At 39.6% G+C, this 15,199-nt stretch overlaps 2 protein-coding genes across 2 annotated transcripts; one reads left to right on the top strand and one right to left on the bottom strand.

The window, feature by feature from the left end:
* The first annotated feature begins 6,008 nt into the window (after nucleotides 1-6,008).
* Nucleotides 6,009-6,948, top strand: LOC104439018 (LOB domain-containing protein 33-like). Its single transcript, XM_010052152.1, has 3 exons — nucleotides 6,009-6,476; nucleotides 6,561-6,709; nucleotides 6,816-6,948. Exons 1-3 carry the CDS (start codon nucleotides 6,009-6,011, stop codon nucleotides 6,946-6,948), a joined length of 750 nt encoding a protein of 249 aa, XP_010050454.1.
* Nucleotides 6,949-9,328: 2,380 nt separating this feature from the next.
* On the bottom strand, nucleotides 9,329-12,219 carry LOC104436479 (cytokinin dehydrogenase 3). The gene is made up of 4 exons (XM_010049261.3): nucleotides 11,539-12,219; nucleotides 10,282-10,409; nucleotides 9,761-10,036; nucleotides 9,329-9,601 (listed from the first exon to the last, which is right to left on the bottom strand). The coding sequence occupies exons 1-4, from the start codon at nucleotides 12,164-12,166 to the stop codon at nucleotides 9,329-9,331; spliced, it is 1,305 nt and encodes a 434-aa protein (XP_010047563.2). The 5' UTR covers nucleotides 12,167-12,219.
* Between the last annotated feature and the right edge of the window lie 2,980 nt (nucleotides 12,220-15,199).

A 15,199-nucleotide genomic window follows, 5' to 3' on the forward strand; every position in this document is an offset into this window, starting at 1 on the left:
GGGAATTTGTTCAGTATATATTGCATCATAAAAATGAGAGAGTTTCGTAAACGGGTTTGTTGTGCTTATCATAGACGTACTAGTCGGCTAAAAGAAGTGAGGTGAAAAAAAAAAAAAACCCATGTGTACGCTACATCTTTGCGACTACGTACGGGGAACTGTTTGGATCACATCATTGCATGAAATCTTTGGAGAATATCACGTGCGGAAGAAAATCTTATGCATCGCCCATGATCATGAGGAATCCTCAAAAAGAGAGAACTTCTCCCGAGCTTGCCATGATCGACACCTTTACTTTTTACCCGATCGCCTTCACACTCGGAACTTACCAATAATGACTAAAAGCCAGGAGAAAAGAAAGAGCAGCACGACGCGCACACATTTTCTAACTTCAGAACGTGTGAATACAGGGCATTGCCTCGTTCTCACGCTCGACCTTTTTCTTTTCTTTTTAACTTAAGTAAGGGACATGACGGTTGCGATTCAACCTCATGATGGGGTTTCTTTAAAGAGAAGAGGTAGGAAAGGGCATGGCATTCACACACGTAGGGCAATGATGAGGTGATGCGGTTAAAGCTTCGTTATTTTAATGTTGTGGGTGGGATTTGTCTTGTCCGGACCAGGCTGTTGCGAGTGCCGGGGCGTATGAGAAGGTCGACGATAATGACAACAGTTTGATGCATGTCGAGAGGGAACTTTGGCATAATGAGTGGGACACGTTATGATGAGATGTTGGCGATGCCTCGGCTTGCATGAAGAAATTGTTGAGTCTTCTTTTTAGGTCATAAAGAAGATGTTAAGGTTGATTTTGCAAACAATCTGTTACTAGAATTCAACCTTTTCGTCCGAGTAGAAAGAACCGAGCGTTTGGCTCGAATGCGACGGATCTCCTTGTTTGAATCACCACAAATCTTACTCAAACTAATTTTTGGGAGCCACACCTCTAGTATTGTAAAGACCCGGTTCGACAAAAGCAACAAGTGATCGCCGTGATCAGAGGGCCTAGACAAAGAGTGGCTTCTAGTAGGCTTTTAGGATGACGAATGAGGCAGAAATGAAACGAACAGTGCACTGAACAAGAAAGAGCGATTTCAAGATGTGTGTGTGTCTGAAAACTTTAAGAGTATGCATGGCAACGTTTATGTTTCTTCCAATTTTTGTTCTTTGTTCCCCGGCACAAAAAAAAGAACAAAAATCCGTTTGGTAAAAATTTTATTCCTGAGAACAATTTCTTTATTTTTTTGTTCCTACGAATAGTTTTAGAATAGAAACAAGAAAAAAAAAAAAAAGTAATTTTTTGTACCCGGGAACAATTTCTAGAAATAAGCCAATTTTCTTTTTTCTTTTGTTCCTCTCTCTTGCCACGGCCACCTCCAATCGCCTGGAGCTGCCGTCGATCGCCATTGACCGCCAGCCTCCACCGCCGCCGCCTGCCGTTCACCGCCGCTCGCTGTCACCCATCGCCACCTCCCACTGCCGCTGCCTCCATCCATCGACGGTCGACAATCCGTGAGCAAGAATAAAAAACGAATAAATACAAAAAAGAAAATGTTTCGTACCCAACACATTTCTATTCTTTTTCTATTTTTTGAGTAAAAGTTTGTGTAGTTATCAAACATATTATTTTACTTAGAAATTGTTTCTCGGAATAGAAATAGAAAAGAAATATTTCTGGAAAAAAAAAAAAAACTCTTCCCTAGCCAAGAAACATTGTCATGCATAGTCTAATTAAGTCATGAAGGCACCTTAGCTTAGTTTTGGAATTCCAAAGTTAAGCGTGTTTGAGTAGGAGCATTTCCAAGATGGGTGACCTTCTAAAAAGTTGCCCTTGCCCGTCAAAGGACATATCCTGGAAGTGCTTCCTCCTATACATCAAAGGAAAAGACTGTGAGACTCAAATGGGATGGATCAAAGCAGACAATACCTCTAATGAGTTAAATCCAAGGTGTTACAGTACTACATCTCATGGTTGGAGCCTTATACAATACACGGAATTGATGGATTAGATTTTCTTTTGTCTTTGTGAGATTAGATGAGTTGAATTTTTGTTATAAGCTAAAATCTCCAGTGATCTTTAAGTGAACCAGTTAAAAGAACTATAAAGAGAAAGGGATTAAAATCACGCATTTGAAAACGTGAGGATTATTTAAATTTTCTCTTTAGTCGGTCTAGTTTTTGGAGTGTCACCATACTGTGAAAAAATGACTTATTCCACACTTCTTTTCAAGCGTAATGTTCTATAAAAACCTTAACGACGATCCTCATCCTCGATATATGTAAAGAATTTTTTCGATTTGTATTCGTAATCATAGCTTTTATATAATTTAATATGAGGACTATAATCAAACTGTGTCACGGTCCTGTGTAGTGATGTGGTAATAATCTCACATGACGCGTTTTGCTTAATCATGGAAAATCCCTAACCCTAACCTATTCAGGGATTTTGCGGGGGCAGACTGAATCTGTGGGAATGTTCTTTTGCCCCTCGAGAGTGCATCGTAGGCGACAAACGTTGGCAAGACATAATCATTGTGCTGGGCCTGCGCCCAGTGTGAACAAAGACAAAAGACAGAGGAAAATAAATCACCTTGACCCTGGCTGGCTGGCTGGCTGCTGCAGCAGCATCATCTGCTCCGAGCCCTAACCCACCAAACGATCCCCTCTTTATCAGCTTCTTCCTCGAAGCGGGCGATCCATTAAACTACAGGTTAAAAAGATCATGCATTACACGACATGCTGATGGACACTTCTTTTTCACGACCGTGTCTTGGGTCTGTACTGGTCTGGTAATCTCGGTCCGCATTGTCTCCGTGAGCTAGCTAGCTGCTGATTTCTAGAAGGAGACAAGAGAAAAAAAAGAGTATGGTACAGTCGCGATCTTGAGACGGGCCAAGTCTATAGATTTCGTAGATTTGATAACTTGGACTGGATTGGAACTAAGTGACCCTCGGTTCGACAAATCCCTCTGAACTTGATTTGTACGCGAGATTCTTGATAGCGATCAGAGGACACCTGTCAAATATAATTGATCGAGAAGAGATTGATTTGAAAGCATCGATTCTATGTGTCGGAAGAGCTTTGCTAGTATAATAGTATTTGGACAATTGTGAAAATAACGATATGTTGTGAGTCACGAAATCTTGAAAGAGTGAACCTCATAATTTTTTTTAATTGTTTGTGATTTGTTTTTTGGATTTTGCTATTATAACAGTTTTTGAACTACTGTGAGAATAACAGCTTCTTGTTAACTACATTTTTTTGAAAAAGTAAGACACCATAACAATTTATAATTATTTGTTATTTGGTTTTTTGTGATCCACAACAGACTGTTATTATTAGAGTAATTTAAAGAAGGTCACCTAATCATTTCTCTCATTTATTTTTGGCTCAAAGCAGGTTGTTAATCTCACCATAGATTAAGGATAGGCATATAAACATTTCTTGTGTTGGAAAATAACTGTTTTTGTTTTTTTTTTTTTTTTTTTTTTTTTTTTTGTTGCCTGATCAGCTCGAGCCCGAGAGGACAAACTAAGGAAACCATGGCTTTGAGAGAGGAATATCCAACTTTGAATGGCTGGGCCACTGCTCTAGGCCTAAGGGCCCAAAGACGATGAAGTGGCCTGGCCTTCGTTCAGAGCCCACGGGCCAGCCCAACTTCCTTTCCTTGGTCAAGTATCTAGGAGTACTCTGGCCCTACAAAGCCTTTATGAGATAGAGCACACCAAGGTCTCTCAACTTATTTGGGAGAGCACACTAACAATGACATAAATAAGTAAAGAGCAATTCCAAATAAAGGCTTGAAGCCGGTTCTTTTTCTCAAAAAAGGAATGGCAAGCAATAAGCATGCGGATTGTTGGTGCAAGTCTCAGGTGAAGAGGACAACCATGCTTGGACAAAGAAGATGAACAGGGAAGAGAAGAAAGAAAAAAGAAGAAATATATCCGGATGAAAATGCCCCCAGTTGTGCTGTTGTAGCTCGCATGGTCAACAAGGATTTGGCTAGCCGGCAAACTCATACCCTTATTTGAGATTAAATTATAATTTTAAACTCTTATTTAAAATAATGTCCACTTTAAATCATATTTAGAGAAAATGAACATACTTTGAATTCTTATTTGGAATTTTTCTAAAAATGTACAGATTCTAGCCCTAAAATGTAAGTCCTACATATTTCTACCTTTTTTGCTCTATTCTCTTAAGAAGATCCTCTCGCGAAATTCTCATTTATCTCTATATATATTATTCATCTAGTGACTTGAGCATCTGAGGATCCTACCAAGGCCAAACCGAGAATGCTTCTTTTGTATCGTGGTGAGTAGCCAGGTTCAGCCCTCAAGTGGTCTGGGTTAGCCCAACAAGACCAAGAAAACTACTCTTTCAAAAGGTCACATATTTGACAAAAATCTGAAGGACAATCTTTTACAAATCCAATTTTGTTAAGATTTCAGCTTGAGATGCTTTGTGGAAGTGACTTCTTCATCATGTTGGCTTATAAAATTGTTATTTTCATTGTACATGGACAGGGCTTAAGGCACCCATGATGGGTCGTTGACCGGATCTCCAAGGATTAAGCGAAAAAGAATAAGGACCGCTCATCTTCATTTGTTCATACAAAGAAGCAAATTTCATTGTGATTGTAAACCCAGCTACCAGTGCTCTTCTATTGAGAGCATTGCCTAAGGCTCCCTTGCATAAGGAACTATCACTAGGGTTTTAGATTCTCTCAATTTGGAAGCTAATAAGGTTTGAGATTCTTTTGATTTTTTTACGCTACCATGTATGATTTATGCCTCTGAATATGGGTCTACAAGAATTAATCAGGAATTGCCTAGATCCAAAAAAGTTTTAATAGATCGAATCTTCAAACTAATGTGATTTTAATCTCGTGTTGGGAATCAACCTGATACTACAAATCTTCCAAACTAAGAAGTCCAACAGGATCACAAGAGAAAGAAAATGAGTTCATGCTACACCAAAAGCATCTATACGACAATTTCGAGCTTTGGAAGTTTCATAAAAACTTCCATAGCTCGAAATTAGGGAGTGCTTTAGGGGTGCTTCTGTGTTTGTCCAATCTCTTCCAATCTAGATTTAGATCCCATTCGACCTGTTTTTAGTGTCTTGATATAGTGATGATGTTGAGAGCACTAAACCTAGGGGTGCACTACCCACTAGGTAGGCCATATCTGTTAAAGAAGGAAATTACGATGTGTACTCATTAACAATAAGTTGTCATTAGTCTATTTTGATGTTGAGACATATAATCTTATGGAATAAGAGTATACTTATCACTTGTTTTATTATGAACATCTCTTATATATCATTTTGAGATATGAATGAAATATTTACTTTTGATTTTTTTTTTTTAAAAATGATGTTAGGTGATTACCTACACATTAACCTTTGGAAGGAATGGGGGCTTTCGTTTGAGAGAAAGTTAAACGCTCTAATATCACAATTTATCCAGTTAGTCAAAATCTAGCTTAGCAGAAGACAATGTAGCAAGTGGAGATCGACATTGCAAAGGTTGACGGCGTCCTCTCTTGCTAGTTGCACCGTGGACAGCATGTCCAACCTTAGCTTCCAACCTCATTGAACATATTCATCGGATTCTTTGTTCTTGAAAATCTTCATGCCCTAATTTCTTCATGTGGACCACAAATAATCCAAAACCTTATCATGCATAGGCTTCTTCTTTTTTTAAATTTTCAGACAAAAGTTTAACGTTAAAATTCAATTATGGGTTTGCTTAATAAGGAGAGATGAATCAACGTTGTGACTTTAGCAATTAATTTATTGCCTAGGTCTCATTCAGGGCAAACAAAATCTAACCCCCATTAACACTAGCTATCCAAATTTTGCTAGAAATCCAAACATGTCAAACTCAACATTCAATTCAGACCCCTCCATAAGAAAGATCGCTTTGCCATAAGCTTTTGTACTTACAATCTCTCGCAATTTTCAGAGCCAGAGAAAAAGACCAAAATTCTAATCAACTGGGCAAAACCATGCCTGCAGCTTCCAAAGCATGCGCCTCGTGTCGACACCAGCGGAAGAGGTGTGACGGCAACTGCCAGTACGCTGAGCTCTTCCCGGCAAGCCGGTACGACGAGTTCCAGGACGCGCAGCGGCTCTTCGGCGTGAACAACATGCACAACATCGTGAACGCGGTCGAGCCCGAGTTCAGGAAGCAGGCCGCCGAGTCGATACTCATGGAGGGCAACATCAGGAGAAGCGATCCCGTGCACGGGTGTCTCGGCGTTGCTCGGAGGCTCAAGTGGGAGATAGACCTGTGCCAGAAGCAGCTCGAGGACACGAACCGTCACCTATCTTTCCTCCAGCAGAGGGACCGAGAATTGCAGAGGCAACGGCAAGGGTTTAATGATACTCTTGTTGAACTCCCGCCGTTGCTGCCAGCGTTCTTCTCGAATGGGGGCGGCGTCAGGAGTTTCTATGAGCAGATGCAGCGTAACCCGGTAAGCCGAAACATGACCAACAAATCTCGACGACGATATCTGCAAAAGGGACTCATTGATTGTCATCCTTTTTGTGCATTGCAGACCACTACTCTGCTCGACTCGAGTTGCATGAATTATCAAGGACTCAATTACCGATCGACGTACGAAGAAGGAGCGACCAGCACTGAGCCCTTCGATCTCTTTCGCGTGACAGGGCCATGGAATGACAACCCGGCCGTGACAATCGCGAGGTAAGATCTCCAAACTGATTCATTTCCCGAGTGCTGCTCAGTGCTCACTGTACGAACGTCGCGTATACGTACGATCAGATCATCTCTTCTTCTTCAGATTTTGCAGGGCGGACCAGATTACTAAACCTGAAGAGGCGAAGCAGGAGGATTCACGAAGGGTGTGCGATGATGGAACCGAGAGCGTGGAGCTACGTTTGAAAGACCGGGACTTTGAATGTTGTGGCGATCAAGGCAAATAAAAGGGGTGGAGAAATGCTTGTATAACCGTCCTTAATTTATGGTGCAACAGGGGCTTCTCTTTGAAATTTGGAAGTGCTCGTTCTCTTCTTTCTTTATTACAAATTGCATTAAGCATTGCAAAAAAAAAAAAAAAAATCCCTAGAAATGCTTATATGATGGTTCTTAATTCATTGTGAGAATTTATGGTTCACAACATGCTAATATGCTCACAATAATCCAAAAACTATTATGATATAAAGTCCTACATATGGCCAACGCCTATCCGATTGCCAATCACTTTGTCTCGGGTCATGATTCTTCTTGACTTCATAGAACTATATCTTGCCACCCTTTCTTCCTTCCCCGGCACATCCACTCCTTCACGAGATTGAGAGAGAAAGAGCTTCAAGTGCCACACCCTAATCTTCCATTCCGGCATTCCCTCATAGGAATCTGAATTCTCCCTCACAAGCATGCTCGCCGTCGATCCCATCGAAACCTAACTAGGCTCAGTACTTGCTCTCGATTTTGATTGCTTCAAAACTTGTCGATTGCTTTGATTGGATTTGCAATTTCCGTCTTCCCCTCTCTCAATTGATTTTTTTGGGACAAAATTACACTTACTCGATGGTAGAACATGAGCAAACGACTGTCCTGTGATTGTTGAAAGTGGCCCCTTTTTGTCCCCGGCGATGAAGCGAGGGAGTTAATTGGAACACAATGGTAAGCTTTGGGGGGTGTTTTGAGAAAAAAAATTCTTTAGGGAGGCGTTTTGAAAGAAAAAAATCTCCCTAATGAAAGAAAAATGATTATGTGACAGTATTTAATGTACTGTGAAAATAATAGTCAATTCTAGACTATAAAAAATCAAACCACAAATAATAATAAATTGTTGTGGGACCTACTTCTTCAAAAATTTGTAGATTATAGTTATTCTCATAGTATCTCCAAAACTGTTATACTAGCAAAGTCTCTCTCTTCCCACTCCTTTGCCACGAGAGCCCATCCAACGTCGAAGACGTTGACCCAAGCGATCTAACACCACAACTCCAACACTGCTTCCTCTCTAAGGTTGACAATTCTCGACACAACCTGTTTGCACAACACACCTTGATAGACAATTAAAAAATTTTAAAAGCTCCACATAAACAGATTCTTATGATATGATTAAACACTACGAGATTAGAGTGTCAATTGTTTAGACACGAACTGACACATTGAAGTTAATGTGTTAGCGTGTCATTTGTATCAACACAACAAAATTAGACACATTTTAATATGTTTGATATTCCTATTTAAAGACTTTTTTACGCCCTGGCTATGGTCAATGAGGGCTGGCAAAGCAAGGGCGTGGGCCTCACCAACTCTTGCTCAGGAGCCTACGGGGTCAATGGTCATTTGAAACAAAAAAGAAAAGAAAAATATTAAAAAATTAATAAAAGTTCAAAAAATATGAGATTATTATTTAAAAAGTGTCAACTTTAATGTTAGCTATACCATGTTAAACGATTAGTGTCCACATTAGCAATTTACAACCAAAATTGGCCGAATGGACTCAATCAACAAATTGTAGAAATATTTAAAATTTAATTCGCAAAATTAAAATGTTTAAATTTAATTAGTAAATGTGCAACAAGTTTAAAAAATTTTAAACATTTTACCAATATTGAATATTGGAAGTTTGGAACGTTTCGAGTTGTCGCGGGGGAATTTGCATTTAAGATTGTAAAAGTTACATCTCGTGGCAAGATCTTTTGAAGATGAGTTTATTTTGAACGGCCTGTACAAAATTAAATAAACTTCTTTACTTGCCCCATGATCAATATGTACAACGTAGATACGTCTCATAATCCGACTAGCTGACTCATTAACCAGGTAAGATGGTGCAATTTCAGAAAAAGAATCAAAATTAGAAGAAAGAAGAAATGCCTTATAAGCTTGAGTTGGCTCATCTTATGGAAACCCTAATCCGCAGCAAACAACGAATCTATATGGTTCAGTCGCGATCGAAGATCCTCTGCCCAGGAGCAAAAACCATTTTCGGATCGAACTGAGCTTTCCGCTCTCGGAACAGTCTCCATTTCGATCCGAAATGTCTCATCCATTCTCGTTCACTGCCAAAATGTGGAAGATATTGTTTAACCTCAATACATGCATCTTCACAAAACTGCAGCAGCTCCTCATTTTGAAGATCGAATTCTTGCCAATCATCGAACCCGCTCGCATGCAAAAACCCTACGAAGTAGAAGACATTTTCGTCCGGCACAACTGTGGACATCCGATCATCCCACCTGCAAAAATTCATTGATGTATCTTTGTTCTCTTAAAGTGGATCCAACGTTGTTGTTACACAATCTCAGATGACTTAGTTAAGATAATAAATCGGTCGCTATAGGAGACCTACTTGTTTCGATTCATGGGATAAATGAGGACGGTTCCTGTAGTTATGTTCCTTTTGAGAACAATGTTCTTGAAAACACCGTTGTTGAAATCGGAGATGCGAGATTTGGGCACGAATAGGTTCAACCATGGATGAGGAGCATCCCAACGGCCCTGCGCTCGGAGTTTCAGCTCTCCCTTTCGCACTCGATCAAGGAAATCGATGTAGGTGACGTCTTTTTGGAACAAGAACTCGGGAATATGGCTCAATTCTTGGAACAAATTCTCCAGATCCTAGGATAGTAGATTCATAGTCAAGTGAGAGAAGATAATTGCAGGAACAATATCAAGTTTATATGAGAAGGGAGAGCTTCTCTCTCTCTCTCTCTCTCTCTCTCTCTTGCAAGCACAGCTAGGGTTTGCTAAAAATAAAAATGGTCAGTTTCGTCATACCCTGTTCACTGTATTCTCGGTGAGATCATCGTAGTACTTTGCTACTTCGAGACAATAGATGAGTTCATGTCGGTCCATCAACGATGCGATTCGTGGGTGGTCCGGCTCAGGGAAGAAAGAAGATCTCCAACTATCCGGAGGACCCTGGTGCATGAGGAGCAGCCCTTCCACATAATCCAATGCATCGTCTTGGTCCCTCCCACTCTTTGAGATCAGATGTTCTTGGTCTCTCGTAAAAGCCGAAAAATCACTGTACAGCATTCTCACCCATTTGACCTGCACGTCGAAATCATCGTAACGCAAACAATATTTCGAGGATAGCTATTTGCTTTTAATGAACCAAAATGAAAGAACAGCGAAAAATGTACTCTAAAAGTAGCCATTCTACTATGTTCCAAAATCCATATTGTGCACTTGATCCTTGTAGCGGTTCTCTCATGTTTGAATTAAGAAATTGACTCAATCTTATAAACTGACTCGAGAAAATCTTTTCTAGAATAGTCAAGTTCTAGTGTTCATACTCTCTTTGGAGCTCGATCTAAGGCAATCCTCGCTCTTGTTATTATGCCGAACTGGCCAAGACCTCCGAGAACAGAGTAAAACAGCTCGGGATTTTTGTCAGGTGAGCAAGTCATAAGTTCCTCGGTCCCTGAATCCAAAGTAAAAGAACAAGAAATTTGTTGGAACCAAAAAATTATGGCAACTTTTGAAAGTTTGGAACAAGGCACAAATGAAGACCGGAGAGAGAAATAATGGAAATGCAAATGCTCTTGGCTTCAGTGTTTCTACAAATCTGAAGTCCACAACCGTTTAAAGAGGTTGGTAAAGAGGTTGGAAGTGTGCGTAGCTTAACTAACATTAAATGAAGAAAACAAGAAAGTCCACAAAGCTCAAGAAAAAACACACAACAATAAATGAGACAAAGAGATGAGGTCTTTGCTCCTTCTGACAAAGAAGAAACTTACGTTCTTTGACTAAAGAAAAGAAAGACAAACATGACCTCCCTATTCAATATGAAAGCAATTACTCATTGTTGAATGGGGCTACTCAAACATAGCCCATCATAAATCGTGCTGAAATCCACTCATCTTCAATCTCCTTCTGACACCCACTATAGATCAAGCATCTTGAAGAATACTAACAACAAATTCAACGTGCTCAAATCTTCAACAATCAATTTTCTATTATTCTTACAAAATTAACATCTATTGACTCATAAGTAAACAAAAATTGAAGAACTATATTATGGTAGTTTTCTATGCATAAACAAATTGAAAGGCGCATATAATTCGGTGCGAGATCTTAATATTCCAACAAGAAAACATTTTAGTCTTACCTGCTCCTGGACATATTTTGACCATGCATAAGTTGACTGATCCAGTCAACTTATGTAATCTATAATAACAATATATCGTAGAAAAAAATGGCGCAATGGACTGCGATTTTATGACAAAGTGCACAATAGGTTTGGTAAGGAAAAACGCGGGGTTAGAAATTCATGTAGCCAAGACAAACAGGCAACAAATTCAAAAAAAGAAAAAATCTAGAAATTGTGAGACCCGAAAGTACACATATCCTCAACACACGAAGTACACCGACTTCACGGAAAGAGCTAGCCGCCAATAATTCTATTACGAAACACGAGTTTATAGGAAGCAAAGGGCACTTTTCGCCAACTGCTACACGACCTTTTTCCATATCGCGATAGCTGGTTCAGAGCGAAAGAAAGACGAGAAAATCAGGAGAAGAAAAATCGAAAGACGCCATGGCGTTCATACCAGTAATGATGTCCATTTCGTACACGTTGCTGATTTGAGGACCGTATCGAAACGTTTGCCCGCTTATGCCGCCATTAGAGAGCGTCCCTCCCACGGTCACGTACAAATAATCCGTCCACGAGACCGGCGCGAGCCCATGCCTTAAAGTCTCCTCCAACACGTCCCTCCAGATCTGCCCGCCGCTGACGTCGGCGTAGTGCCCGAGCGACCTGCTCCACGACACGGCAACAGCTGGTCCTCCGCCAGTGCCACCTTGGTGGCTCGCCAGGGATGTCATGTCCACCACGATCCCCCCTGGGGCCAGGGCTTGGCCCCGAACCGAGTGGCCACACCCTCTGGCCGCGATCGGGAATGGGGCGGAGGGATTATCGTCGCTGTACGCGTCCCTCACAAGGTCTACAATTTCCTCATGGCACGACGGCTGGAGGACGCCTTGGGGGGTTTCCCAGACGATGTTGCCGAAGTCGGTCGAGGCCATGCTTATCGACTCGGGGTCGGTGCAGAGCTTGCTGATGAGCTTGGGGATTAGGGACTGAGTCCGGGGCTTGGATTTGCCGACTGTCGAGAGCGATCGGGTTGTGATGAATTTTCCCATGAAATATGAAGACATTGGGTAGGTTCCTGCCATCCTATGGAGGGAGAGAGGGAGAGAAATTAGACATGGCAGGGGAAAAGGAAGAGAGGTTGATAAGTTGATGGTTTGCGTGTGGCACTTTAGAGAGATATTGTCTATATATAGAGGAAGACTGAATAAATATAAAGCAAATAATTATCACGTCACAAGGTTGTTTGTCATATGCTTTATTAGCACTATAATTAATGTGTATTGGTAATGTAAAATTCTCATGAAACGGCACGACTTATTATACCAAGTCAATCACGACTGCAAATGATGGCGGGTCTCTCACGTTATCTCGAAGAACGTGATTGTAAAATTGATGTGGACTAAAGTAATCATTAATTAAAACAGGTTTCGTGTATTCTAAGTTTGGAAGTGAAAATATCATATGAACAGATCCCCTCCTCACTCGTGAATTATTTAAGAGAGAGAGACCCCAGAATTCTTCATTCATCACTAAAGTCTCCGTGTGGATTTTAAAATAATCTCTTTTGGAAACATAGTGGCCAAACTCCCGTTGATTTCGGGTCCTTCTTGTCTCTCCCTGGCGTCTGTTTCCTACGTCTCCCACCTCCTTGCATGCAAGTCAACATGTCTCGATTACTTTGTACTCCCTAACCACAGCTTTCGAGACCAAGGAGGCACAAATAAGGCCTCTGTCGTTCACATTCATCACCGATGTCGTTCCAATTTTTCCCAACATGGGAGATCAGGAGAGGGCCACAACGCTCTTGCTGCCTTTCGCCTGTGACCAGTTGCCGGACATGGCGAGTGGCGACCACATGTTAAGGAAAATAAAAGATGAAAAAAATAGAGAGGAAAAATAAAAATAAAAAATTAGAAGAACTCGAAAAATATATATAAAAATTGTTTACGTTAGTGCCAGTCACACTGTATAAGTCAGCTGACATCTATGTCAATGATTTCTCGTTAAAATTAACCGTAATGATTACATTGACAAACCGTAAAAAAGTGTATGATTAAATTGGTAATCGGTCAAAAGGTTTTGGATTAAATTGGTACAATTGAAATATTAAGAACTAAATTAGTGAATCGTCAAAATGTCATGATTAAATTAGCACAATTAAAAGGTTTGAAGCTAAATAGTCACTATACAATAAAATCTTTTTTTTCTTTGTTCGAAGCAAAAACCCTTGTTTACACGAACTCTTCTAGCTTAGCGTGAGGGGCATGCGTACATTTGAACTTGTGTATGAATCTATTAGGATAATCTTTTTGGAAAAAATACCAATAAAATCTTAAACCTAATGTATTGATACAAATTCAGTCCAAAACATTTTCATTAGGCCAACTTAGTTCTAAACATTTTAAATTTATTATCAATTATATCAATCTCGTCAACCTAGGCCGGAATTCGCTATCATGAACACTGACATCCTACATGGCACGACCGATATTAATGTAGACATTTGTAAATACTATTTTAATTTTTTTAGATCATTATCTTCATTTTGGCTAGCATGGCCTCGAAGGCCCTGGGCAAGGGTCATTGAGCCCTCGCCAACTACAAGCGAGGCAATAATGCCAGCTATGGGTAAGGGCCACAACCTTCACTAGCCAAAATAATTGGGGGAGGGGGGGGGGAAGAAAGAAAAAAATAAGAAAAAAAGAAGCAAAAGCAAAATGAATTGTTCAAATATTATTAAAAATTTGACACTAGCACCGGTGATACCACGTAAGACACTTACATTTCTGTTAGCGATTTTCAATTTAAATTGATAGGATAGACTAAATTGATACCAATATAAAAGGTTTAAGATTAAATTAATCAAATTAAAATGTTTATAATTAAATTGAAATTAAAGTAATAAATTTATAATTTATTTTTTTGACTTTCCTTACTTTTGGCCAAACGAAGACACAGGATGTGATTTCTTGTTTTCGAAGTTTCCCTTCGATTCTCTTTAGCCCTAGGGTGGTGGTTGAGCAACTGCAATTCAGAAAGTCAGACCAGGACCTTCACGCGTATTGTTCTAGATGTACCCTCGAAATCGACAAAAATGTTTTCTTACGTAGTGCCTGTTTTGCTTTTTCCGTTTTCCTTTTCACTTGTGAAATTCTCTCTAAATTAGCCGTGAAAATATATATGGAGATAGCGTTTGATGGTCTAGGGGAAAAATTGTCCAAAAAATGATAAATTTATTACAATATTAAAAATTTAATTTTAAACTTTTTAATTTTATAATTAAGTCTTAAATATTTTCATATTTTACCAATTAAGTTCATGTACTCAAGAACCATTAACAAATTTGAAGCATGATGTAATTATTAGAGAATAACAATAAAAGATAATGTTATTCACAAGTAGGATGGTATCTTATAATATTGTATGGTTAACAACACCTTTGGAAAGCACCATGCTGGCAATTGGTGTTACATGGTTTATAAAACACCTGTTAAAAATAACAAGAATTTGGCTGAAAATTTTATGACCAATATTGTTGCTAATATTGAAATCATTCTTTTTGCTACAAATTGATTTCATCTTGAACCGAACGCAAATGATACATATATTTGTTTGTTACCTGGACCGAGACCCAAATCATACAAAACCCGATCCAAAACGACGGTTTGGTTCCGAGTTTCAAGTAATTTAAGTATGCAACGAAAGATCAAATACTTAGTAACTTAAACCATATGACGAAATTAATTTGAATGGTTGGAGGAAAATGAAACATCAATCTGAAATTTGGTACTTAAATTATTTTCGGCATCACAAGTAAATTATATCGAGATTCTAATTCCTGCTTTCGTCCTTTGGAGAACAACTCATAATTATCATGCTATTAAGTATCCAGCATAGGCTTTCCTAATAGATTCGCTTACTAATGTAGAAGAGATACGGTCTGACTGTCAAAGCTTGGTCAACTCTCTAAAGTACACGGAAGACTTGGTGCGTTTGGGAGAATCTTTCGAAGGAGCTTTGGGCATCAAAAGCCCATTGGGCCAAAAAATTGGTGTTTAGAAAACAATTTTCAAAGTCTCTTAATGGGAAAGCAAACGTTTGTAAGGCTAAAAGCC

The sequence above is a fragment of the Eucalyptus grandis genome, chromosome 3 (genome assembly GCF_016545825.1).
Source record: "Eucalyptus grandis isolate ANBG69807.140 chromosome 3, ASM1654582v1, whole genome shotgun sequence".
In the NCBI taxonomy this organism is placed as follows: Eukaryota; Viridiplantae; Streptophyta; class Magnoliopsida; order Myrtales; family Myrtaceae; genus Eucalyptus; species Eucalyptus grandis.